General features: G+C 35.3%; 2 protein-coding genes across 3 annotated transcripts in view; one reads left to right on the top strand and one right to left on the bottom strand.

The window, feature by feature from the left end:
* LOC128554863 (intermembrane lipid transfer protein VPS13D-like) overlaps nucleotides 1-27,899 on the top strand; it is a gene marked incomplete at both ends in the record, with an annotated part of 63,833 nt that overhangs the window by 12,781 nt on the left and 23,153 nt on the right. The window lies entirely within an intron of this gene.
* Nucleotides 1,290-27,800, bottom strand: LOC128554864 (uncharacterized). Of its 2 annotated transcripts, none has more exons than XM_053536178.1 (6): nucleotides 27,753-27,800; nucleotides 13,505-13,659; nucleotides 7,789-7,906; nucleotides 6,702-6,760; nucleotides 5,905-5,962; nucleotides 1,290-4,758 (listed from the first exon to the last, which is right to left on the bottom strand). In XM_053536178.1, exons 1-6 carry the CDS (start codon nucleotides 27,754-27,756, stop codon nucleotides 4,646-4,648), a joined length of 507 nt encoding a protein of 168 aa, XP_053392153.1. In that variant the 5' UTR covers nucleotides 27,757-27,800; the 3' UTR covers nucleotides 1,290-4,645. The 2 variants fall into 2 exon arrangements, with proteins under 2 accessions (XP_053392153.1, XP_053392154.1); XM_053536179.1 differs by lacking the exon at nucleotides 27,753-27,800 and adding an exon at nucleotides 27,087-27,615.

Raw genomic sequence — 27,899 nt, 5'->3', positions numbered from 1 at the left:
GTTCCTAGCACTAATTATGTCTCCCACCACACAGTGGTGTGGGAGACATATTGATTTACTCAGTCGAACATTTCTCATTCGATCTTCACCAAACTTGAACAAAATGTGTTTGACCATAAGACCTCGGCCAAGTTCAATAACTAGCCAAATCGGTCCAGGCATATTGGAGTTATGGCCCTTGAATTACCAAAAATCGGCCTTTTTACTCTTGTCCGCACTCTATTTCTCATCTGATCTTCACCAGACTTGAACAAAATGTGTTTGACCATGAGACCTCAACCAAGTTCGATAACTAGCCAAATCGGTCCAGGCATTTTGGAGTTACGGCCCTTGAATTACCAAAAAAATCAGCCTTTTTACTCTTGTCCGCACTCTAAGTCAAACATTTCTCATCCAATCTTCACCAAACTGTAACAAAATGTGTTTAACCATGAGACCTTGGCCAAGTTCGATAACTAGCCAAATTAGTCCAGGCATTTTGGAGTTACGACCCTTGAATTACCGAAAAATCAGCCTTTTTACTCTTGGATGCTCTCTTAAGTCGAACATTTCTCATCCGATCTTCACCAAACTTAAACAAAATGTGTTTGACCATAAGATCTCGGCCAAGTTCGATAACTAGCCAAATCGGTCAAAGCATTTTGGAGTTATGGCCCTTGTATTACCGAAAAATCAGCCTTTTTACTCTTGTCCGCTCACTTAAGTCGAACATTTCTCATCCAATCTTCACCAAACTTGAACAAAATGTGTTTGACCATAAGACCTCGGCCAAGTTCGATAACTAGCCAAAATTGCCCGGGCACTTTTGAATTATGGCTCTTGAATTACTGACTGGATCCACTTATCCAGACCATCTAATTGGATTCACTCGTCTAAACCATCTAGAGAAACTAGACATTTTTCATAGGGGCAGTTTTGGGTGACATGCGCTTTTCACAAAAGCATCTCTAGTTTAATATATGAATAACTAACATTGTAGTCAATGGCTTATGAAGAGTTTTACAGGCTAACAAGGTTATTTAAGGGGCCAAAAGCATAGTGTTACAAATTATTTAAAAAGTTGCTGCCATCACCATGTCTCTCGTCTTTCAGCTAAATGTTGAAAAACTAAAAGCTTTATTCCTGAAATGTAGAAAATATTTTTTATGGAGGGCAGAAAATGAGTTTAGCCAAACAATAATATAAGATATTCTGTTCAGCTATAATTATTCCTTGTACTTTACATATTAATTGGTAAAAGAGAAGGATATCCTGAATTTTCAAGATTATGAGAAGAGGATCTTTCACACTGGTGGCATCAGATCTAGCCCCAGAGTTACTTAGTCTTGAAAGACATTTCAATAGTTAGTTTTCCTCCTCAACAATAGGTTTGAAATGTGTGCTCAGGCCAACTTGTGTTGCCAAAATAATACTGTCCAAGAAATTAAAAATTCTGGTACAGGTAATTAAGATATGGATGAATAAAAGTTTAAAATCAACTGACTGATACATATTCAAAAAAAAATTTCCATTGCTAATTCTCCTATATAAGTCAAATCATTAATATGTATTGGGTACAAATTTCTCAAACTGTTATTCCAGATTATAAATTTATAAGCATCTGCTAAAATCATGTGTGGTAGTAAAATCACATACAGCTGGTACATAATTATTTACTGCCTTGATAGGGTAATAGTAGAGCACCTGTCTTGAGTGTTTGAGGACTTGGGTTTGTTCCTAGGTCATCAAATCATACGTATGAAAAATGGAACCAGTATCACCATTGCTTGGCACTCAGAATTAAAAGGAAAACCGAGTTCTCTCCTCACATAAGGCCTAAAATAAATTAGTATAAATTAATTGATACATGTAAGAGTGACTAACAGACTGGAAAAAAGCTTGTAGACATGCTGTGCCACAAATTCTGCTCTATTAAGTTGGGTCCCTTTCATTGAGCAAACAGCAGGTCCAGATCCAGGCCAGGCCCAGCGGGCCTGTGCATCTCCCTAGTTGGCTGAGAAGTGACCTATACTCATCAAAGTTGTACCCAACTGTTTTGGCAAATGAATAATATTTTCTCAAAATTTAGACAAAATAATGGACCAGAAGCCACTATTTCATACCTATTTTTCAAAATTTTCCAAGGAAGACGAAAAAACCCCAAAAAAACAGTAAGAAGAGTATCCTCTCTTGTACCTCAAAATTTAGACGCAAAAAATGCAGTAGGGGCCACCATTTCATACCTTTATTTCAAACATTTCCAGGGGAGACCCCCTGACCCCCCTAACACCAGCGGAGGGCCCTATCCTATACCTACCCCCACTTGGCACTTGTGCCTCGCCAGTGACGTCTTCGTAATAAACTGGTGCCCCCTCCCCCAATCAAATATTTCTGCATCTGTGTCTGCTTAGTACAGTCTCTGGTATTAGCACATACCAAAAGGTAATACCTCTATTTGGAGGCATAATTATGTCGGATAATTGATAGTAAATGAACCTTTCCTAAACAACACCTTCTGTGCATCAAATAGAGATTAAATTGTATTATCAAATCTATGATATTCCCTAATAGTTTATTTTTGTAAACCATATAGCATTATTTTGACAACACAATGTATATCACAAGCTGTACATATATTGATTTGGAAATAACTATTTAACTCATGGAGCAGGAGACATCATCATATGCCTTTATTAGAAGCTTAAGATTATCTGAAATTTAGATATCTCTCTCTCCCTCTGTCTGTCTGTCTGTCTGTCTGTCTCTGTCTGTCTGTCTGTTTCTTTCTTTCTATATTTCTCTTAAATAAAACACAAAACACAAGAGTAGTCAGATAAAAGTACAACAGAAACAAAAATCCAAATAACTGGCCCTAAACAATATCATACCTGAATGGTTACATGTAACACTAGTTCACAAGTCCCTGTTTTTTTTTCATGTGCCCTATTATAAAGTTATCTTCATCACCACAATTGCAGAAACCAGATTAAAAGTTTATGATTAGACATGCATTCATTGTGTCCACAGTTGAATTAGTAGTTCAGTTATGTGTCAGGGAAGTCTGAGTTTGTAGATGAAAGATAAAAAAAAAACACCACAAGCAAAGTAATATTAGGAAACGGTAATGATATCTGTTCATTCTTCTGGCAAATGTAGAAATTAAAAATGCCTTTGAATTTGCTTCTTCAAGTTTTGACTTCTGAATCATTTTATGTAATTGCAACTACAGTAGAACTGCACCACGGGCCGCCAAAAACTGGTCTCTTAATGGCATGGTTTCTTTACAGATTTTGGTAAATATTGAACGACAAGTAATATGCTGCACTGCTGATATATACCATGCACACAAAACTAAACTATTGTTAAAAAAAAATTGTTTTAAATGGTGAACTCTGATCATGGAAATAGTTTGTTTGCTTTACTATTAGAATGGTTAATTATATTAATGTGCAAATTAGATGTGTTTGAAAATTTATAAGGGTTTTTATGCCCCCGAAGGGAGGCATATAGTTTTTGAACCGTCTGTCAGTCTGTCCGCAATTTTCGTGTCCGGTCCATATCTTTGTCATCGATGGATGGATTTTCAAATAACTTGGCGTGAATGTGTACCACAGTAAGACGATGTGTCGCGCGCAAGACCCAGGTCTGTAGCTCAAAGGTCAAGGTCACACTTAGACATTAAAGGATAGTGCATTGATGGGCGTGTCCGGTCCATATCTTTGTCATCGATGGATGGGTTTTCAAATAACTTGGCATAAATGTGTACCACAGTAAGACGACGTGTCGCACGCAAGACCCAGGTCCGTAGCTCAAAGGTCAAGGTCACACTTAGACGTTAAAGGATAGTGCATTGATGGGCGTGTCCGGCCCATGTCTTTGTCATAGATGGATGGATTTTCAAATAACTTGGCATGAATGTGAACCACAGTAAGACGACATGTCATGCGCAAGACCCAGGTTCGTAGCTCAAAGGTCAAGGTCACACTTAGACGTTAAAGGATAGTGCATTGATGGGCGTGTCCGGTCCATATCTTTGTCATTGATGGATGGATTTTCAAATAACTTGGCATGAAGGTGTACCACAGTAAGACGACATGTTACACGCAAGACCCAGGTACGTAGCTCAAAGGTCAAGGTCACACTTAGACGTTAAAGGTCATTTTTCATGATAGTGCATTGATGGGCATGTCCTGTCCATATCTTTGTCATTCATGTATGGATTTTAAAATAACTATGCATGAATGTGTGACACAGTAAGACGACGTGTCGCGCGCAAGACCCAGCTCCGTAGGTCAAAGGTCCTAAACTCTAACATCGGCCATAACTTTTCATTCAAAGTGCCATCGGGGGCATGTGTCATCCTATGGAGACAGCTCTTGTTAATAGATACTTTTAATGGGATGTATTTATAGAGTACGGTAAAAATGGATAGATGAGATTTTTAGCGTTTGTTAATAGAAAAAAAAACGCTTAATAAAGGCCTCATGTACATTGTCAACTGTATATAAAATATCTTTTTTCTTTTGAAAAATCAGTTTACAGCTTTAAACATTTAATAGTATATAGAACAGTGTGATAAGCATATCCATCAAAGCAGTTTTAAAGGCATTTTTATAAGAAAAGGATTCAGAAGGGTATATTCTACATTTGCCAAACATATACTAATTCATTTTTCTTCTTTCTTCTGGAATTTGATCACTGGTTTGACTCCTTCCTGCTCACAAGATTTACACTGGTACGCAATGTGCAACTCGTGCGGAATGCCAATACCTTGATGACCTGGAAATAATATGACAGACTGTTCAAGCTAGACAGTGTATTTGAAATTATATAAAGTTTAAACTTAATTCTTTAATGAAGCATTTCAGCAGTGATCATTAGTAATAACTTTAAATTTTATATGTTGCATTTCTTAGATTACAGATGGTTATGTATTATTATCATTTGAACTTTTGAACTCCCCTTTAATTACTGGTCAGAATTACACCAAACTTAGTCTGTAATATACTTGCAAAGTCTTTGCTCAGATTTGTTCAAAATAAGGATTGTAAGGTTCTCTCCGAATTGTATTCAGATGGGGCACTTGTCCCCTTTTTGGGGCTGTTAAAGCTAAAAATAGAATGCCTTAAAACGACTTCTCATGAACTGCTTGATGGACGTTCATGAAACTTGGTCTGTAGCATCATTAAGGTCCTCGCCCAAATTTGTTCATTGAGGTTGCTTTGCTCTTGCTAGGGGCTGCTTGAGCCGAAATAGAAATACCTTTGAATGACTTTTCATGAACTGCTTGATAGACCTTTGTCAAGCTTGGTCTATAGTATTAGTAGAAGGCCCACTCACAGTTTTGTTTAAATGAGGGAACTTAGCCCATATCAGCGAATGTTAAAGCTAAAAATAGAAAAAAAACTTTGAACAACTTGTTTTCATGAATGCTTGAATGATCTTCATCACATTTGGTCTATAGCATCATTATAAGGCCCCATCTCAGATTTGTTTAAATAGGGGCATAGAGCTAAAAATAGAAACTGTATATAAACAACTAGTAAACAACTTCTTCTCAAGAACCACTTGATGGATCTTCATCAGGCTTTGGTATTTAGCATTCTAATACAGTCTTGGGTTAAATTTCTTTAAATGAGGGCAAGTGGACCTGCTTAAAGGGCCACTGGAGCTAAAACCTTCATTTAACTTGATCCTAAGCATCCTTGTAAGCTCATCTTCTAAATTTGTTCAGATGGGGTCACTGCATCTGTTATGTGTTTTTTTAAATGTGTGCACTTTTTAAAAATTTCTTTAAACAAGAAGGCCATAGTGGCATTAAGTCACTCACCTTACCTTGACTAACTGACCTTGAATACATGTATGACACAATGAATCATGAATAGTAACAATTGTCTTTAGTATATGAATACAAGTACTGTATACCTTTATCGAATATTTCTGCTATTGCACTGTCCATTTGACTAGTGTTATAATCGGCTTTCTGAAAATGGCAGCAGAAATTTACTGAACAGTATATTATTACATAACAACTGAAAGTAATGTCAAGTTAAGATTATTTGTGTTTATAAAATCACTACATGTATATTTCTCAATAGAAAATTGGCAAAATACTTTACAATTTTATTGTTTTACTTTAAAAAAGGTAGGACTCATTATTTTGGAAATAATAAAATAAAAATAATCTCCTTACGTTTCCTTGGGCAATTTCTTGTTTATAATGCCATTAAATTTTATAATGTACTAAATAAATACAAAAAATAGCAAACAATGATGTTTTTTTTTTATATTGTTTGCATGTTTTCGAAACACTCTATGCTTGTTTATTGTTCAAGGTGAGCTATTAGTATATCAGTAGATGGTCTTTGAAACAACTTATTCTGATGAATCAATATGAGGGATAGCATCTTTGGATGGATCTTTCTCAAGTTTTTCAAGGAGTTCTCCTTGACTGCAGTTAGAGGCCGTTGGAACTTCAAAAGGGAAATCTTTCATGAACATATGATAGATCTTCACCAAACTTGGTCAAAAGCATCCTCTCTGATTTATGCAAGTGGTACCCCTCATTGTACATATACTTTGCAGGGTTCTGTCTACCACTTGCACATTTTGAGGGTCTTCTTCTCAGGTTCAAAAATAATGTAGAGAGAGAAAAAAAAGCCTTAGTATATTAAAAACCTAACTGAAACGGCAGTGAATAGTTACAGCAAAGTTATACTTACCTCCATCTCAGTAATAATGACAGCAATATCATTTGCTTTGATATCTGCAGGGAAATGCCCTGAAAGAGAAATAAGATTTACAGCAGAATTCAAGGCTTTTACAGCCTACTCAGACTGAATTATCAATCTGCAGATAGTAAGTTCAGTCATTGGTCAAGCAAATTTTTAAGGCATAAAAATGGCCAAAGGTAGTTAATATTATCATACCATACTTATATAAACAACCTTTTCATGATAAACACTTTCATAAGTACTTATTATATAACTTTATTACTTAGCAGCACCAAAGACAGAGACCGAAGACTATCATACCATACTTATATAAACAACCTTTTCATGATAAACACTTTCATAAGTACTTATTATATAACTTTATTACTTAGCAGCACCAAAGACAGAGACCGAAGACATTTTGCCCTGACCTTTGATTCATATGTTGAAGATTCACCTTTATGTCAGCAAATGTGACCAGTCACTTTTCTGATTACTTTATCAAAATATAATAATAATATCATTATGTAAATCTTAAATAAGTACATATTAATAAATGTGTCAGTTGTTTGTAAAACACATATGCCCCCAGCCTTCTATGAATGCCTTCCTTAGTTAAATGGGTGTGTAATTTTCAGTTCCACTTTTGCTGTGACCTTGACCTTGACCTTTGACCTTTACAACAGGAAAAGTCCTAGTTTTGATTACTGTTGTACTAAAACAATAGGGGTCATTGTACTGACCTCAGAATGACAGCTATAAACCCATGTGTACTCCAGGTATTAATCGCAAACCAGTTTCAGTCAAGGTCATTGTGACTTTGCCCTTTCACACCACTACTGACCATAAAATAAAAAGGCCCAAAACTTATTGTTCTGTATTTTCTTATAAAAAAAAAAGATTGATCTAGGGATAGACTAATGACCATACCAGCCAGCCTACATCATTATAAACGCTTCCCTTGAAGATGGGAATAATAAATTGAAAGAGTATTTTATTAGAAATCTTCACAGTGGTGTAACTACTTATACTAGAGGGTATCTTTATTTAAGAGTCAAAATGTATTTGATGCTTAGTTGGAAACTTGCTCCTATACCTTTATTCATTTTGATGACTTTTATAGCCTTCACAACTTTTCCTTTATCTTCAAATACCTGCAGACAACTCTCAACAGCTGTCAATTTGCTAATTCTTTCCCACTCTTCCTCTGAAACCTACAGTTTGCAGAAACCAGAAAAGCTAACAGTGATTATTTGTTCAAATGATGAAAATAGTACTTATTTTGTATAATTGGTCCTACTTACACTGTTTACCTTATAAAATTATGCAATATCTGTTTTATCTCTTGAAAGTGAATGTACTGACTTAAATGTACTGAGTGTGCAAAATCAAAAGCTGTAGAGGTCTCCAAATGAAACGTAATGTTTAGTTAAAGAATCATATCAGTTACGAAAATCAAATGACACTTGAAGCCGCTTATGACATCAAAAAAACAAGAGGACCATGATGGTCCTGAATCGCTCACCTCTTCCCACATGACCCAGTTTTGAGTATGACGTCGTTTTTTTCTATTATCTGACATAGTGACCTAGTTTTGAACATGACCTAGGTATTATCAAGATAAAAATTCTGACCAATTTTCATGAAGATCCATTGAAAAATATGGTCTCTAGAGAGGTCACAAGGTTTTTCTATTATTTGACCTATTGACCTAGTTTTCGAAGGTACGTGACCCTGTTTTGAACTTTACCTAGATATCATCAAGGTGAACATTCTCACTAATTTTCATGAAGACCTCATGAAAAATATGGCCTCTAGAGAGGTCACAAGGTTTTTCTATTTTTAGACCTACTGGCCTAGTTTTTGACCGCATGTGACCCAGTTTCGAAACTGACCTAGATATCATCAAGGTGAACATCAGATCAATTTTCATGAAGATCCATTGAAAAATATGGCCTCTAGAGAGGTCAAAAGATTTTAATAATTTTCGACCTACTGACCTAGTTTTTGACCGCAGTTGACCCAGTTTCAAATTTGACCTAGATATCATCAAGATGAACATTCAGACCAACTTTCATACAGATCCCATGAAAAGTATGGCCTCTAGAGAGGTCACAAGGTTTTTTTTATTATTTGACCTACTGACCTAGTTTTTTAAGGCACGTGACCCAGTTTCATTACTGGCCTAGATATCATCAAGGTGAACATTCTGACCAATTTTCATGAAGATCCATTCACAAGTATGGCCTCTAGAGAGGTCACAAGGTTTTTCTATTTTTAGACCTACTGACCTAGTTTTTGACCGCAGTTGACCCAGTTTCGAATTTAACCTAGATATCATCAAGATGAACATTCAGACCAATTTTCATACAGATCCCATGAAAAATATGGCCTTTAGAGAGGTCACAAGGTTTTTCTATTATTTGACCTACTGACCTAGTTTTTGAAGGTACGTGACCCACTTTCGAACTCGACCTAGATATCATCAAGATGAACATTCAGACCAACTTTCGTACAGATCCCATGAAAAATATGGCCTCTAGAGAGGTCACAAGGTTTTTCTATTATTTGATCTACTGACCTAGTTTTTGATGGCACGTGACCCACTTTCGAACCTGACCTAGATATCATCAAGATGAACATTCTGACCAATTTTCATGAAGATCTCATGAAATATATGGCCTCTAGAGAGGTCACAAGGTTTTTCTATTTTTAGACCTACTGACCTAGTTTTTGACCGAACGTGACCCACTTTCGAACCTGACCTAGATATCACCAAGATGAACACTCAGACCAACTTTCATACAGATCCCATGAAAAATATGGCCTTTAGAGAGGTCACAAGGTTTTTCTATTATTTGACCTACTGACCTAGTTTTTGAAGGCACGTGACCCAGTTTCGAACTTGACCTAGATATCATCAAGGTGAACGTTCTGACCAATTTTCATGAAGATCTTGTGAAATATATGGCCTCTAGAGAGGTCACAAGGTTTTTCTATTTTTAGACCTACTGACCTAGTTTTTGATGGCACGTAACCCAGTTTCGAACTTGACCTAGATATCATCAAGATAAACATTCTGACCAATTTTCATGAAGATCTTGTTAAATATATGGCCTCTAGAGAGGTCACAAGGTTTTTCTATTTTTAGACCTACTGACCTAATTTTTGATGGCACGTGACCCAGTTTCGAACTTGACCTAGATATCATCAAGATGAACAATCTGACCAACTTTCATAAAGATCCCATGAAAAATGTGACCTCTAGAGTGGTCACAAGCAAAAGTTTACGGACGCACGGACGCACGTACGCACGGACGCACCGACGGACGACGGACACCGCGCGATCACAAAAGCTCACCTTGTCACTTTGTGACAGGTGAGCTAAAAAGCCCAGTTTTTCCTAGAGAACCCCACAAAATAGATGTCTGATGGGTTAGTTAATTAAGTAAGCAGAAGACTTTAAATCCAAGGTCTCTTAGTTCAATGTACAGGCAAGACTGTTTTCCATAAACATGTAATCGTTTATCAGAAGACATTGCATCGGAAGTCATTTGTCCTCCATCTTTAATCTTTACCCTGCTAAATTTCTAAAATGGATTAGACCATCATTAAATTTGGGCAGTACCACTTGTTTATCAAAGGGGTGGTCACTGAAAATTTATTGACTTAATAGAGAACACCGTGCAGGCTGAACTTGGTCTGCATTGGTTGCAGTGGCAGAATTGCTTGCTGCCAGCAGGCTAAAGATTAAAGAATGTGGGGAAGTTGCAGTGTACTTGTGAAATACAGGCAATTACTGATACAGAGTCCCTTGACACTGGTGCGCTGTTACATAGCTGAAATACTGTTGAAAAATGATGCTTTACCATAAACAAACAAACGAAATAATAACGAATTTTCAACTTACCAAATAGTCAACATCAGTGTAACGACAGACAGAAACTGTTGCATGCGCATTTGAAGCATGTTTGAAGCTTAATCACACAAAAATAACTAAACCACCATTTAGCATAGTCATCTAAAGCTTTTAAAAATTAGAAGTTAAATTGGTCAAAACAATTACAACAATATTTAGATTTTTTTCTGCTGTAAAGAAGAGTAAACACAATGACATCAGTGAGGGGATCAAGATGAAATGAAAAGTCAGTGATGTCAAGAGTAAGTGACATGATCTTCAAACATTTCTCTGTTCATCTCTTCTTTAGAATTAGAAAACAAGTTTAATAACCTGGAAGTAAGAAGTAAGTGATTCCCAAATTGTCTTTTACTGTTTTCATCTGACATACATTAAATTTCACTATATTTTGCATATTATGGTCTTTCAGCCTGCCCTGAAACTGATTATAACAGAAAATGTATATCTTTCTGGAAGTTCAACAGGAGTTTCTAAAATAAAAAAATAAAGAAAGAAAAAGGATTTGATTGTGTACTGGTTGGCAAGATAAACTGAACACAGAATGTTCATTTTTGGAAATATTTTTTTATGCGTATCTGTGTAAATATTTTACAGCTGTTCTCTGTATCAAATCAAACTTCATCTCTTTCCAGTAACACCGCTAAAGTTACATTTAGAAATGGGACATGTTCTTCTGAGGGTCCCAAAAAGTGGTACATAAAATTTGTCTTTTTGCATCAAGACAGTATATAAAATCAGTACCAAATTTTTCTCATTCTAAATGTTGAAAACAGCAGACAATATTACTGGTAATATTTTTTAAGCTGTTCATTGTTATTTCATTTAAATTATACTGCAACAATATAGCTGAATTTTCTTACTTGTAATTAAGGTCTGTGCTTACAGTCTGTCTGATAACTGTGTTAAATATGAAAACAACAATGAATCGATAATTAATTTTCATAGGGTATCTCTTAAATTATGACAGCCCTTATTTCTTACCACTCTGTTGTATGGCTGCTTGCCAGATTTAAAGGTCATTGTCAAGTCTCAGAGCTGTTTTTGCATTGGCAGTGGAATCTGGTGAAGGTTTTGACAGAAGTTCTTGGAAGTTTTACAAAAAAATAAATAATCAAATACTGATCGACCAACTTCAACAAACTGTTGGGAGAGTTTGAATGTTTTCAACCGATGATGAACTTGTTTTTCAGAAAGTAAGTGTTTGATTTAATTTTGAGGCAATGAATTTATCTATGTGCTGATGTTATCTCACCAACCAGTATCTGTAGGTTGAAGGTCAGTAATTCAAATCCTTCTTTGTTTCATATAAAAAACGACAACTTCAGGACTGGTTATCTTTAAGTATCTTTATAGAACATCACTTTTTTCTACACATATTTTTCATAAAAGTTCTATCATAAGTGAACTAAACAAGAGGGCCATGAAGGCCCTGTATCGCTCACCTGACCTATTGACCTAAAGATCATCAAGATTAACATTCTGACCAAGTTTCATAAAGATATGGTCATAAATGTGATCTCTAAAGTGTTAACTAGCTTTTCCTTTGATTTGACCCGGTGCCCTAGTTTTTGACCCCAGATGACCCAGATTTGAACTTGACCTAAAGATCATCAAGATTAACATTCTGACCAAGTTTCATGAAGATACAGTCATAAATGTGGCCTGTGTTAACAAGCTTTTCCTTTGATTTGACCTTGTGACCTAGTTTTTGACCACACCTGACGCAGATTTGCACTTGACCTATAGATCATCAAGGTCAACATTCTGACCAAATTTTATTAAGATATGGTCATAAATGTGGCCTCTATAGTGTTAACTAGCTTTTCCTTTGATTTGACCTGGTGACCTAGTTTTTAATCCTACATTACTTAGATTCAACCTGGACCTTGAGACCATCAAGATTAACATTCTGACCAATATTCATGAAGATACAGTCATAAATGTTGCCTCTACAGTGTTAAAAAGCTTTTCCTTCGATTTGACCAGGTGACCTAGTTTTTGACCCCAGATGACCCAATATTGAACTGGTCCAAGATTTTATTGAGGATAACATTCTGACCAAGTTTCATTAAGATTGGGCCAAAATTGTGACCTCTAGAGTGTTAATAAGCTTTTCCTTTGATTTGACCTGGTCACCTAGTTTTTGACCCCAGATGACCCAATATCGAACTCATCCAAAATTTTATTGAGAGTAATATTCTTACCACGTTTCATTAAGATTGGACCAAAATTGTGACCTCTAGATTGTTAACAAGCTTTTCCTTTGATTTGACCTGGTGACCTAGTTTTTGACCCCGGATGACCCAATATCAAACTCGTCCAAGATTTTATTGACAGTTAACAGTCAAATTGTTGACGACGGACACAGGGCGATCACAAAAGCTCACCTTTGAGCACTTTGTGCTCAGGTAAGCTAAAAATAAAAAGAAAATAGGGCTTGAGTACTTCCTAGTGAAATGCCAGTCAGTTGTGGTCTGCCATCCTAAATATGGCGCATATTTGCTCTTGTCTGCACAATAAACACCTACTTCTGGTTTCCATCTGCAAAACTTGCCATATGGGGTGTATAAACATTAAAACATCTCATTTCATGCAGAATGTATTCTAGCAGTGGAAAATGTGATTAAAGCACTTGTTCTACATGAATTTGCACAAAAATAGGAAAAATTAGGATCTATTTACTTTGGAATTCTTCGATAACACCACGGAAGCACATTTATTACTGAATTACTGACCTTATTCCTCTGTAACATTATATAGTATACAATCATGTGCACAGGAAAATTATCAGAAAAAGTGCATTTTCTACTATTCTACAGTGTTAGGCAAAGAGCATATTTACTGTATTGATATATTAAGTGTATACAAAGCTGGTGGATGGGTTGCAGGGTACCTGAGTGTTACCAGCAGACTTCAAGTCCTCACAGAGTGGAACATTGTCATCAGTAACATTGTTGTTCCCATTCTGAACACTGAACACGGCGCCTGTCTCCATGTTTTCTGTGTCCTGAGCTAAAGTTTGTTTTGCTGCCATGTTAGAGCTTTGAGCTGAAAGGGAACACAGCCTTAACATAAGATGTTTTTTATCTGCATGCTGAGGTCTTCTTTAAGGGGGAAAGAATGCCTGCCCATAAATAACTTTAAAAACTGGACCACTGTTGGAATACATGTATCAGTTTGAAATTCGAGAAAACTTTGGAAGTAGCTAATTTAGTGTTTATGATGTCATTTATACATTGCAGAATCACAGTTGAATCTCCATATCTCTGACTTGCTTATCTAGAAATTCTGATATACTGCAACTTGGTTTATATAATGTCAATGTAAATTTCAAAGCAGTTTATGAATTAGATCCCACTGGGGGAGACATATTGTTTTTGCCCTGTCCGTCCCTTCGTCACCCTTCATTTCCGATCAATAACTGGAGAACCATTTGACCTAGAACCTTCAAACTTAATAGGGTGGCAGGGCTTATGGAGTAGACAGCCCCTATTGTTTTTGGGGTCCCTCCATCAAAGGTCAAGTTCACAGGGGCCTGAACATGGAAAACCATTTCTGATCAATAACTTGAGAACCACTTGCCCAGAATGTTGAAACTTCATAGGATGATTGGACATGCAGAATAGATGACCTCTATTGATTTTTGGGTCACTCTATTAAACGTCAAGATCACAGCGGACAGAACATGGAAATCCATTTCCGGTCAATAACTTCAGAACTATTTAACCAAGAACCTTAAAAAAATTCATAGGGTGATAGGACTTACAGAGTAAATGACCCCTATTGTTTTTGGGGTCACTCCATCAAAGGTCAAGGTCACAGGGGCCATCTGTCTGTCACACTTCATTTTCTATCAATAACAGGAGAACCAGTTGACCTACAGTCTTCAAACTTCATAGGATGTTAGGGCTTACAGGGAAGACGACCCCTATTATTTTTAGCTCACAAAGTGCTCAAGGTGAGCTTTTGTGATCGCCCTGTGTCCGTCGTCGTCAACAATTTGACTGTTAACACTCTAGAGGTCACAATTTTGGCCTAATCTTAATGAAACTTGGTCAGAATGTCACCCTCATAAAAATCTTGGACAAGTTCGATATTGGGTCATCTGGGGTCAAAAACTAGGTCACAGGTTAAATCAAAGGAAAAGCTTGTTAACACTCTAAAGGTCACAATTTTGACCCAATCTTAATGAAACTTTGTCAGAATGTTACCCTCAATAAAATTTTGGAAATGTTACCCTCAATAAAATTTTGGATGAGTTCGATATTGGGTCATTTGGGTCAAAAACTAGGTCACCAGGTCAAATCAAAGGAAAAGCCTGTTAACACTCCAGAGGTCACAATGTTGGCCCAATCTTAATGAATCTTGGTCAGAATGTTACCCTCAATAAAATCTTGGATGAATTCGATATTGGGTCATCTGGGGTCAAAAACTAGGTCACCAGGTCAAATCAGAGGAAAAGCTTGTTAACATTGTAGAGGCCACATTTATGACTGTACTTTCATGAAACTTGGTCTGAATGTTACTCATGATGATCTCAAAGTCCAGTTTGAATCTGGGTCATGTAGGGTCAAAAACTAGGTCACCAGGTCAAATCAAAGGAAAAGCTAGTTAACACTTTAGAGGCCACATTTATCACCATATCTTAATGAAACTTGGTCAGAATGTTAATCTTGATGATCTATAGGTCATGTTCAAATCTGGGTCAGGTAGGGTCAAAAACTAGGTCACTGGGTCAAATCAAAGGAAAAGCTAGTTAACACTCTAGAGGCCACATTTATGACTATATCTTCATGAAACTTAGTCAGAATGTTAATCTTGATGATCTTTAGGTCAGATTCAAATCTGGGTCATGTGGGGTCAGAAACTACGTCACCGGGTCAAATCAAAGGAAATGCTTGTTAACATTCTAGAGGCCACATTTATGACTGTATCTTCATGAAACTTAGTCAAAATGTTAATCTTGATAATCTTTAGTTCAAGTTCGAATCTGGGTCATATGGGGTCAAAAACTAGGTCACCGGGTCAAATCAAAGGAAATGCTTGTTAACATTCTAGAGGCCACATTTATGACTGTATCTTCATGAAACTTAGTCAAAATGTTAATCTTGATAATCTTTAGTTCAAGTTCGAATCCGGGTCATATGGGGTCAAAAACTAGGTCAACAGGTCAAATCAAAGGAAAAGTTTGTTAACACTTTAGAGGCCACATTTATGATCATATCTTAATGAAACTATCTTGATGATCTTCAGGGTAATAGGTCAGGTGAGCGATACAGGGCCTTCATGGCCCTCTTGTTATGGTTACTAGATCAAAGGTCAAGGTCACAGGGGCCTGAACATGGAAGACCGTTTCTGATCAATAAGTCTTCAGAACCACTTGACCCAGAATGTTGACACTTCATAGGATGATTAAACATGTAGAATAGATGACCCCTATTGCTTTTTGGGTCACTTGGTCAGTAGTCAAGATCACAGGGACCAGAACATGGAAACCGGTTCCCAATCAATAACTTGAGAACCATTTGACCAAGAACCTTCGTCGGATGATAGGACTTAAAGAGTAGATGACCCTGATCGTTTTTGGGGTCACTTGAGCTAAGGTCAAGGTCACAGGGGCCTGAACATAGAAAACTCTTTCCAATCAGTAACTTGAATGAGAACTTCTCAACCTAGAATGTTGAAACTTAATAGGATGATTGGACATGCAGAGTAGATGACCCCTACTGATTTTGGGATCACTCGATCAAAGGTCAAAGTCACAGGGACCTGAACATGGAAAAACGTTTCTAATCCATAACTTGAGAACTACTAGGCCCAGAATGTTGAAACTTAGTGGGATGATTGGACATGCCAAGTAAATGATCTCTATTGCAGCCAACCGTCAGTGTCTCTTTGACTTTCACTCCTGTCCCCTATTGACTTCTTGCCTATATGACTATGCATTGCCCGCCCCGGGGAGACATGCACTTTTCTTCAAAAGCATCTTCTAGTTGTCCCTGAATTTAGATAGTTCATGAAGCACCCCATGATGAATTAGTGTTCATGAAAACACTTTATGAACTGATCATGAACAATTAAGGAATTATTATGAACTGTTCATGAAACTTTGGGAGCTCATGAACATTATCTCAACTGGGAAAAACTATGAACAAAATACATTTCAAATTATGTACTCTCTAATATATATAAAATTTAGTGAAAAATACCTTCCAGAAATATTTTATTTATGTGGTATTTAGTTTATCTCAAAGTAAAATGTTCCATGTAGTTTCAACTGTATATTTCAAGCAACACCTTTTTAAAAAAAAGATTCATTTTCATTGTTTCTTGAGTTCAAGACAATCATTTTTCAGAATTAAGGAAGTACAGTTTAAATAGATATATTGAGATAATTTTAACCAATATTCTGCTTTTCATTGCTGCTGCAACTTTGTTTAAGAATTAAAATGTTTATAACATTCTCCTTTTGTGTTGATAGATGCATTCACTGAAAATCTTTTGTCCTGTTTATAATTAATTCTTCAAAATATTTAAAAAAAAAGAATGCATGATGGTATTTTCTCTAAAGTACTGCCATCATTTTAATGCACTAGTCAAAACTATAACAATTTAATAATTATAGGTTATACTAATAAACTTTCATCTGGGGTCAAAAACTAGGTCACTAGGTCAAATCAAAGAAAAAACAATGTGGATGCGATAGAGGCTGTATTTTTCAGTTGATCTTCATGAAATTTGGTCAGAATGATTGCCTTGATGAAATCTAGGTAAAGTTTGAATATGGGTCATCTTGGGTCAAAAACTAGGTCACAGGGTCAAATCAAAGAAAAACCTTGTGTATGGATAGAGGCTGTATTTTTCAATTGATCTTCATGAAATTTAGCCAGAATGACTGCCTTGATGAAATCTAGGTCGAATTTGAATATGAGTCATTTTGGGTCAAAATCTAGGTCACTAGGTCATATCAAAGAAAATACTTGTTTAAACTTAAGAGACCACATTTTTGGTCCAATTCTAATGAAAATTGGGCAGAATATTTGTTTCCATGAAATCACAAGGTCAAACATGTTTACACTGTTATGGTGTGTTTCTCAGGTGAGCAACCTAGGGCCATCTTGGCCCTCTTGTTTTTCAATACGATTCAACGAAGACAACACGAGTAAGTTAATCTAGCTCTTACTTGACCAACTTATATAATTATGTCACTATTAACACGTATTTATATTTGAATATACTTCACCTTTAATATTACCCAGTGTATGTTTTATAAGCTTTCCTGTGATATTTTTAAAGCTCAACAGATATTAGTTTTATAAATTTTATAACAATCTTACACTTCATGTTAAATAACATTTCCTGGTTATAATTTCAGTACCGATTGATTTAAAGATACTACCGATTTTATAGGAAATAAGAAACAAAACAATGAATTAGAAACCAGAGAAAAACAAACTTACACAAAATATTATTAAATGCAAAAAAAAATATTGGACGGATGCAATGTTCGAACCGTCAAAACTACCACTACAAAATGATTACATGGCTACCCCTCAACGAACTGCGCTATCAAGCCGACTATTGATTTTACCTCTTATATTATTTGTGCTAACTGATTGTTTGTTTACATATTGCTAGAAATAAAAACGCCATAACATTGTGTGGTACTTATAACTTGGGCTTATGATGGCATTACATTACATTAGACATAATTATCTTGTTTAGATCCTTGTTTGAACTGTTCATTTGTCATTATTAATTTTGTCCTGTGATGATGAGTACTAAATCTATAACAGGGTTTTCAGTAACAACTTTACATCAGTTTCTATTAAAAAGGTCTCATTGAATGGGGGTAGAATCTTAATGAATTTTAAAGATATCTGTAATAAATGTCATTTTTGTGGCCGAAAGTACAATTATATTTTCCTATGTAGATTCTGGCCCTTTAACATTGCCGAATTCATGAAACATTTTTTGTTCGGTGCTATTAAACCAAGACATAGACAGTCCTAAATTCAAAATCTATTACAGGAAATGTACTTTCATATGAAAGTATTTAAAAAGCAGATTTCTATATAATTTTTAGTTTTACATTTATATTTTATACATACTTATAAATTTGGAATTCATCTATTTTTAAACTGTCTTAATATAGCAGGCAAAGGGATTTTACAAACTGACATTTCTAGTTAATTTTAGCTAAAATTGTAAATTGCCAATGCAGCTAGACTGTGTATATGTTTATCAAATTTTAACTTGTGCTAAAATAATAGTCTTGATTGGGCAAACAGAATCCATGCTTAGGTGTTAAAGTTTTGAACAAATTCATTACTTAAACAAGAGATCACAGAGTGATCTTGGCGCCCACCATTGAGTCATTTTTGAATGTTCCAAATTTCAAGACTAGCTCAAAATCCTAAAAGTAGGTCACTATGTCAGAATCCAGGTCATCACAGTCCTTGGATCCAGTGACCTCTAAAACCAATTGATAATTTTGGCTCCATACAAGGTACTTACATACCAAATATCAAAGAGATTGGTCAATATATGAATGTGCTATGAGCAAAGCACAAATATGTCACTAGGTCAAAATCAAGGTCAGAGTTCATTTAGGTACACAAAACTGTGCATGTGGTCCAAATTTAAAGGTAGAGAATCAGATTTTGGCCATGTAACGGATTTGTTCGAAACTTTAGCATCTGATCATTTACACTCATTTATGTTCACTTAACACTTAATACAAATTAGATTTTCACTGGAGGTATTTTTAAAATTTCATTTTCCTATCCTGGTTGCCCAACCAAGAGTTATTTTATCATAAGTATAAATTTGATAAACATACTTTGCCTAAGGAGATTTATAAATATTAGACATATTGTAATATGTTTGTAACATATTTGCATTAAAAATTATGTATTTAGATGGAATTCATTAGAAACACAAGTTTGAAAAATTATTATTACCTCCCTTTTCCTTTTTCAAATTGGAAATAAATGAATTCAGAAGCTACACACAGCTTTAAAACTTGCATTTTGGTTCAGATTGTTCAATAGTTGATATGTCTATCAAATGCAAATGTAAAACTAGACATTGTATCGAAATAAAAAGAAATACCCAGCTTTTTATATACTTTCATATTAAAGGGGAGTAATTACAAAATTTTATAAAAATAATAAAATATACATTTCAAATAGGAATCTAACTCTATGTAATCGGTCTTTTTGTTCCTTAAATAATTCTCTACCAGAATATACAAAAAGTAAAAAATGTCATTAAATGTTGTTTAAATGTGATTGACCACCTTTAAAGCTGTAGCTTGAGCAATGTGAAAGTAGGTCACTAGATCAATTTCAAGGTCAAAGTTCATTTCGGTACACAAAACTATGCATGTGCTTCAGATTTGAAGGCTGTAGCTTGAGAAATGTGAAAGTAGGTACTAGGTAAAAGTCAATGTCAGATTTCAATTCAGAACACAAAACTATGCATGTGATCCAGATTTGAAGCCTGTAGCTTGAGAAATGAGAAAGTAGGTCACTAGGTCAATCTCAAGGTCAAAGTTCATTTCGGTACACAAAAACTATGCATGTGGTCCAAATTTGAAAGCTATAGCTTGAGAAATGTGAAAGTAGGTCACTAGGTCAAAATCAAGGTCAAATTTTATTTCGAAACACAAAACTATGCTTGTGGTCCAAATTTGAAGCCTGTACCTTCAAAAATGTGAAAATAGGTCACTAGGTCAATGTCAAGGTCAAAGTTTATTTCGGTACACAAACCTATGCATGTGGTCTAAATTTGAAGGCTGTAGCAACAGAAATGTGAAAGTAGGTCACTAGGTCAAGATCAAGGTCAACTCATGTCAAGGTTCATCTAGCCACTCAAAACTATACATGTGGACCAAATTTGAATGTTGTAGGTTAAAAACAAAAAAGTAGGTCACTAGATCAAAATAAGTGACCTTGACCCTAAACAAGAGAGATGACACCATTAATGAGTTATATGCAATTTCTTTTTCTTATTAGGGAAACAGAGAATGCACATATAATTACGTATATTATAACTAATAATTAAACCCATACCCTAAACAAGAGAGATGACACCATTAATGTGTTATATGCAATTTTTTTTTTCTTATTATGGAAACAAAGAATGGACATATAACTACTTATATTATAACTAATAATTAAACCCAGAAATTTGAGTACTAAACAAATTAATCATCTCTCTACTAGGGTAGTCCATTCACTGCTGAGGTGCAATAGGAAAATAATGAACAACTTGAATCATTATCTCATTATTGTCTGCAGACTTAATGACCCTTCTACAGGTAAGGCCATAAAAAACCAATTAACTACTTGGAGGGCCACTAGATATAAAATTATATTAGAAATCAAAATAAACAAAGGGCCATAACTCACTCAAAAATTGTTGACCAGTCTGATTTTCAGTGGGACACAACTAGGGTACCAATACATCATTCTGACAAAGTTTGGTCAAAATCCCCCCAGTAGTTTCTGAGGAGATGCGATAACGAGAAATTGTTAACGGACGGAAGGACGACGGACCACGGACGCAGAGTGATTTTAATAGCCCACCATCTGATGATGGTGGGCTAACAAAATCTGAGTAACTCATATTTAACTAGAAGATGCTTTTGTAGAAATGCGATGTCTCCCCCAATGCATAGTCGTATAGGCAAGAAGTCAATAGGGGACAGGAGCAAAAGTCAAAGAGACACTGATGGTTGGCTGCAATAGGAATCATCTACTTGGCATGTCTAATCATCCCACTAAGTTTCAACATTCTGGGCCTAGTGGTATGAATTGGAAACGGTTTTCCATGTTCAGGCCCTGTGACCTTGTCCTTTGAGTGACCCCAAAATCAGTAGGGGTCATCTACTCTGCATGTCCAATCATCCTATTAAGTTTCAACATTCTAGGTTGAGAAGTTCTCAAGTTATTGATTGAAAAGAGTTTTCTATGTTCAGCCCCCTGTGATCTTGACCTTTGATAGAGTGACCCCAAAAATACTGTGTAAGTCTTATCACCCTATGAAATTTGAAGGTTCTATGTCAAATGTTTCTCAAGTTATTGACTGGAAATGGATTTGCCATGTTCTGTCCACTGCAACCTTGACCTTTAATAGTGACCCCAAAAACAATAAGAGTCATCTACTCTGTAAGTCCTATCACCCTATGAAGTTTCAACATTCTGGGTCAAGTGGTTCTCAAGTTACTGACCAGAAATGATTTATATGTTTTGTTCGCTGCGACCTTAACCTTCAATAGGGTGACCCCAAAATCAATAGGGGTCATCTACTCTGCATGTCCAATCATTCTTTGAAGTTTCAGCATTCTGGGTCAAGTGGTTCTCAAGTTACTGATTGGAAATGGTTTTCCATGTTCAGGCCCCGTGACCTTGACCTTTATTAGAGTGGCCCCAAAATCAATGGGGTTCATCTACTCTGCATGACCAATCATCCTATGAAGTTTCAATATTCTGGGTCAAGAGGTTCTCAAGTTATTGATCAGATATGGTTTTCCCTCTGTGACCTTGAACTTTATTAGAGTGCCTCCAAAATCAATAGGGGTCATCCACTCAGCATTAACAATTATCCTATGAAGTTTCAATGTTCTGGGTCAAGTTGTTTTCAAGTTACTGATCGAAAATAGTTTTCCATGTTCAGGCCTCTGTGACCTTGACCTTTATTAGAGTGCCCCCAAAATCAATAGGGGTCATCTACTCTGCATGACAAATCATCCTATGAAGTTTCAACATTCTGGGTCAAGTGGTTCTCAAGTTATTGATCAGAAATGGTTTTCCATGTTCAGGCCCCTGTGACCTTGACCTTTAACAGAGTGACCCCAAAATCAATAGGGGTCATCTACTCTGCATGACCAATCATCTTAGGAAGTTTCAACATTCTGAGTCAAGTGGTTCTCAAGTTATTGATCGGAAATGGTTTTCCATGTTCAGGCCCCTGTGACCTTGACCTTTAACGGAGTGACCCCCAAAATCAATAAGGGTCATCTACTCTGCATGACCAATCGTCTTAGGAAGTTTCAACATTCTGGGTGAAGTGGTTCTCAAGTTATTGATCGGAAATAGTTTTCCATGTTCAGGCCCCTGTGACCTTGACCTTTGATGGAGTGACCCCAAAAACAATAGGGGTTGTCTACTCCATAAGCCCTGCCACCCTGTGAAGTTTGAAGATTCTAAGTCAAATGGTTCTCCAGTTATTGATCGGAAATGAAGTGTGACGGAAGGATGGACGGACGGACGGACGGACAGGGCAAAAACAACATGTAATTTATCACCTGATACATGATGGTATTGTCTTATATTGAAAGAAAAATCAAGGCATGTCATGTAAAAATGTAGAGATATTGGAAAACCAAAATTATTTTCCCCATATAAAATCAGAAATAGAGTTTTAATAATAGAATTTTTAGCAAAGGAATTCCAGGTTTGAAAATATGTCCAGGGGTGTAGCTGGTTTAAGTTTAGTGGAAGTTTGGAATCACTTTTGGTTTAAGCAAGATAAACAAAGGAGATTCTTGAAAGTGTTGCCATCTGCAGACACTATGAAGGGCTCATGTGGTGAACTGTGCTGGAACTGGTACTGAGTAACTTAACAATTTGTGTATCAGCATTACCTCAAGACATGCCTTAGTAACTTTTTAAACAGTGTGACATCATTTACCAGTATCTGTATTATACTGAAGAATACAGATCAGATTGGGTATAAAGCAAGCAACAAATAAAATGCAACATCTGTGTTAAGGCCAGAGTTTTTTTATCTTTCGTTTTACGGGAGATTTTTGAAAAATGAGCAGGGGGAGGAGGGAATAAAAATAAAAATAAAAAGCTTGAAAGTGAGCATCTCGGAAAAAAATAAAAATAAAATAGAATTTTTTAAGATTTTTTTTATTTTGATGAACTTTCGTTTCAAGTTTTGTTTACTTGTGTTTGTGTCCAGTATTTGATATTGTGATGTATTGTTATGTTTTAAGACTATAAAAGCCATTTATACAGGATGAACATTGAATAAAATTTTCATGCATGCTTGTGAATAAACTGCTTCAGGCACTGTAACTTACACTGGCAAGTCTTTAAAATTCAGAAAGCTTGTTTTACTTAATTTAAGTGAAAGACAAAAATTATTTTATCTGTTACAACAGCCACAGTAAATTTCAGTGACAGCAAGTAGAGACTAAACACGTCTGGTATAAAGTGGCCTAGTAGTGTAGTAGTTTTGGTGGTTTGGTTTGCTTGCATCTTCTGCTGTGTAACCTCTGCTTTTTATACATAATATTTACTTATTGTATCTTTCACCAATATCATCTTTAACGAGCTAACTTTACAGTTTATGCCAGCTCATAATATACTGGATTTTATCAGCAAAATAAAGTATTTAATAACTTTGAATAACAGTCACAGTGCAGAGGGCAAGATTTTTTTTTCAGTGATGAAAAACGAAAGATAATCTAGCAAAAAGTAATCTGAAAATTTACCTCATTTAACTCTGTAATTTGCACCTTTTTATAATACACTTAAATCAAGTACTGAAGTTGCTTCTGTAATTTGCACCTTTTTATACTACACTAAGTTCAAGTACTGAAGTTGCATCACTTTTTGTCAAAATATTGTCTCCAATAAAAAGTATTCTTTATTATTCTTTATACACTTATGAATTCTATTGAAGTTACAAAAGAAATGGACCATCTGTCTGAGATTTTGCCAACACTACCAGCTGCTTTATGCCAGACAGTCCCAAGCCTGTGTAAAGTGTGAGGGGTCACCATTGAAATAAAAATGTAAAAAAAATCTGCTGTTATAAACATTTATTTGTTCTGCAAACAACTAATGTTTTGAATAAAATTTAATGTCAAAGCACCTATGATATTGTATTGCCTTTCTATGGCAAACTTGTAAGTTGAATCTATTGAAAACAAAATGTGAGTAAGACAATCTTTAGACAATTTAATACTTTTAATACTGTCTCTTTTATTAAAGGAGTATTATGTACAATAGTATTATTTCCCGAAAAATATATATTTTGAAAAGTGTCTAAAAATATTTGGACATAATCATCGTCCATCCACCCGTGTAGAAAGAGAGAAAAAAAACGTTAAAGATTATCGGTAATTATTCAGTGATAAACTAAGTAATGTTGACCTTGTTCTCATGATCAATTTACACCCCCTCTAAGAGCTAAAAGAAGTGTGTCAGTATCTTGACATCTGAAGCGGAGATCAAAGCGGTATTTTTGCTCGAGATTGTCATGGCATTACGTCATGTTTTCGCGCCATGTGACATATCACTGTATGATCGTACCGCATCGGTTCTTAAATTTGCTGAGAAATAGAAATCAATAAAAAATTTCTTCTTTAATTTGTTATCAAAAGCGAATGTGCTATATCCCGTATAAAAGGTAAATGTCTCAAACGATAGTTACTATAGTGGATATCCTACCTCTGTGACCTATTTGCCCTCAAGGAATTTACATTATTGTTTGACAAGAAAAACTTTTAAATTGTTGGTCAAAAAATACATGTACAAAGATTCATTTAAAACTTATTAAAAACCGCAGTGACATCACATTGCTTTATTTTAAAATCGCATTTCTACTTACGTTCACGAGGTCACGTAACCTATTCTGCCGCACTAGCCAAAAACCGTCTTACTCCATGTATTGTAATCGCAGCCGCTTTTTCATTATTTAAGATTTTTTTTATTCTGTTTTTTGTACTTTCTGGTCAAAAGTCTGAATTTTAAGCCCATAGTATTCATCATGTATTTACTTTTAGAGAGAAATAAGTAACTAAGATCGCGCTGTTTGAATTTTTACAAATGATTATATGAACATTCCACCGTTTTTATAGAATTTTGCCTACATTTTTGTCGATATCTTATTAAAATCATTATAGAGTTCAAAAAGTATTATTTCTCAAGGGGTGTTGAAAACTTGAAGCGAAAATATTAAAAAATGAATGCACTACGCATGGTTTTTGTGTACGTGTCGATGTAAATTAGATGTTACGATAGGTCACACGTGCTTGTGGAATGGAAAATTACCGGCATGACGTTTTGATATCTTTACGATTCGCGGGTAAATTCCAGTTAATCCAGGTAGCGACTGAACCATCTCAAAGTTTTTTGACGTTTTGTAGATGTAATTTCTGAATTTTGGTAAAGTAAGGACGTAAAAAAAAACACTCGCCCGATCGGTCGAGTACACAGCGAGGTCCACGCGTCCTACTCAGACTTAACTCGCCAATGCGAGCAGGCGAGTGGAATTTTAAACCCTGTTAATGCCGATAGATGTACGGCAAAACACGATATTTTGCACGCGTTAAACTCCCTTCCTGTGAAATTACGTCCAGGTGAAAATACACTAATTTTATTTTCTTTGGGGCTGTAAACAACCGACCGGCGGAAAAAATAAAATAAAACTCGGGGAAAATGAATTTTAATTTCATTCCACTTTTGCAATATTTAGGACCGGCGCTCCCGTAAAACGAAAAATAAAAAAACTCTGGCCTAAATGTAAAGCCGGCAAATTCTTCTTTCTTTCTTAAGTTTAATATATGACCAAAACTTCTGACACAAAAAAAAATTGAAATTACTAATAGGACAAAAATCAGCTTGAAATTAATGGATATCTTTAATCACAATAAGAATATTTCAAAAAAGCACATGGGCATAATTATACATTTTATTTACCCAAAAGAAAGACACCAGGTCCATTTACAACTGTGAAATAAAATAAAGAAATAATAGAAATTTTTCTGTCACTCATAATTCCAAAAGTGTCATCAAAATTGTTATTTTTTCCATAGACTCCCAGTATGAAAATTTGATTGATGATCTAGCCAAAGAGCTATAAAAAATAAATAGATTCGCAACTTGAAAGGCATATAGCACAAATCTCACCAACATCATGTGGGAACTGAATGAGATCTCGTTTTACCAGTGTATGAAACAGACAGCAGAAGGATAAAAATTTGTGTCGTGAAAAACTTGATTGTGCTGTCTTAAGGACTTCGTTCTTTCAAGTTCAAATGTAATGAAATTATTTGCTTCTTAGGAATATCCTTAACTTTTTGCTGGATATATTTCTTTGCCATTCCTCAACATAAACCCATTCGGTGGGGGATACCAATTCTTCGAATTTGCTTGTTCAAAATTCCAAGAGAATTACATAGGTTCCAAATCTCTAGTTATTATGTCTACATGTATTTATATACAAAGATTTTTTAAATACAATTTTGTAAGTGATATTATGTCAGCAAGTTATACCTCGGTAACTACGTATCAAAAGTCAATGAAACTTTACACTTGAACTCTAAAAGTTTCATAACTCTTGATGTCATTTTGATTACTCAATAATAGAATCATCCTGTTTGTTCTACAAAATCTGTGAGATTACATCCTCCAGTTTCTTTTGTGTATATATTTTTCTGGGAAGTTACCTACCCACACCCACAGGTTATAGTTTCTTTCCTTTCTGTTTCTTGTGTTTATTGTTATTCAACTTATTGTCTCATAGTTAATATTTCACATCCGCCCCTCACAGTTTTTTTTTTTACTTTTAGTTTTTGTTTTTTTGTTGGTTTTTTTTCGTTATTGTTTCATGTGATATTTTTGTGTATTAACTGATGATACCCCCACATCCTTCATGGAATTTGCGGTTATTGTTTTAATTGATACACCAAAACAATTGAGGTCTTAAGGCTATTCTAAATCTGAAATAGTTCCTTCAGACACATGCAGGCACCTTCCATAGAGTCAGCTTGGTAGTTTTCTCACATAAAAATGTTTTATATCCCAAGCAGCGTTTCAAAACCCCGGAAATAAATGAACCACAAGCATATAACATTTAAGCATTAGTAATTTGATATTTTCCGACTAAAAAATGAAAGACGTATTAACGCATTTAAAAAAAAACAAAACATAAAAGATATCGAGTTAGGTTATATAGATGTAATAATAATAGAGCCCCCCACCCACTTCCATTACATAAATGCTAAATACAGTTGTTCTGTATTTTTGGGCTACTCAATGGCACTCGAAATTCATAAATAGCATGCAAGCAATTCTGTTTAAGCTCTTTCTCTGTATTTTGAAATTTAAACTGCTTACTCATAGCTACTCTGATATAAAACAGATAACCTTGCAAAATGCAGTTCTCCTCCAATCCCAGCTCAGTAGAAAAGGACAAATAACTGGAAAACCCATTAAAATATCTAAAAATAGACCTTATATCATACAACAGTATTATTAATTCAA

This window comes from Mercenaria mercenaria, unplaced genomic scaffold, assembly GCF_021730395.1.
Source record: "Mercenaria mercenaria strain notata unplaced genomic scaffold, MADL_Memer_1 contig_814, whole genome shotgun sequence".
Taxonomy (NCBI): domain Eukaryota; kingdom Metazoa; phylum Mollusca; class Bivalvia; order Venerida; family Veneridae; genus Mercenaria; species Mercenaria mercenaria.
The sequence above is the reverse complement of the archived record's forward strand: the minus strand, read 5'-3'. Positions and strand labels throughout refer to the sequence as shown.

Coding starts and splice junctions, on each gene's coding strand:
- LOC128554864 (XM_053536178.1), bottom strand. Junction 6,761..7,788: donor AGTCATCAAAATGAATAAAG/GTATAGGAGCAA, acceptor TTTCTCTTTCAG/GGCATTTCCCTGCAGATATC. Junction 5,963..6,701: donor TCATTATTACTGAGATGGAG/GTAAGTATAACT, acceptor TGCCATTTTCAG/AAAGCCGATTATAACACTAG.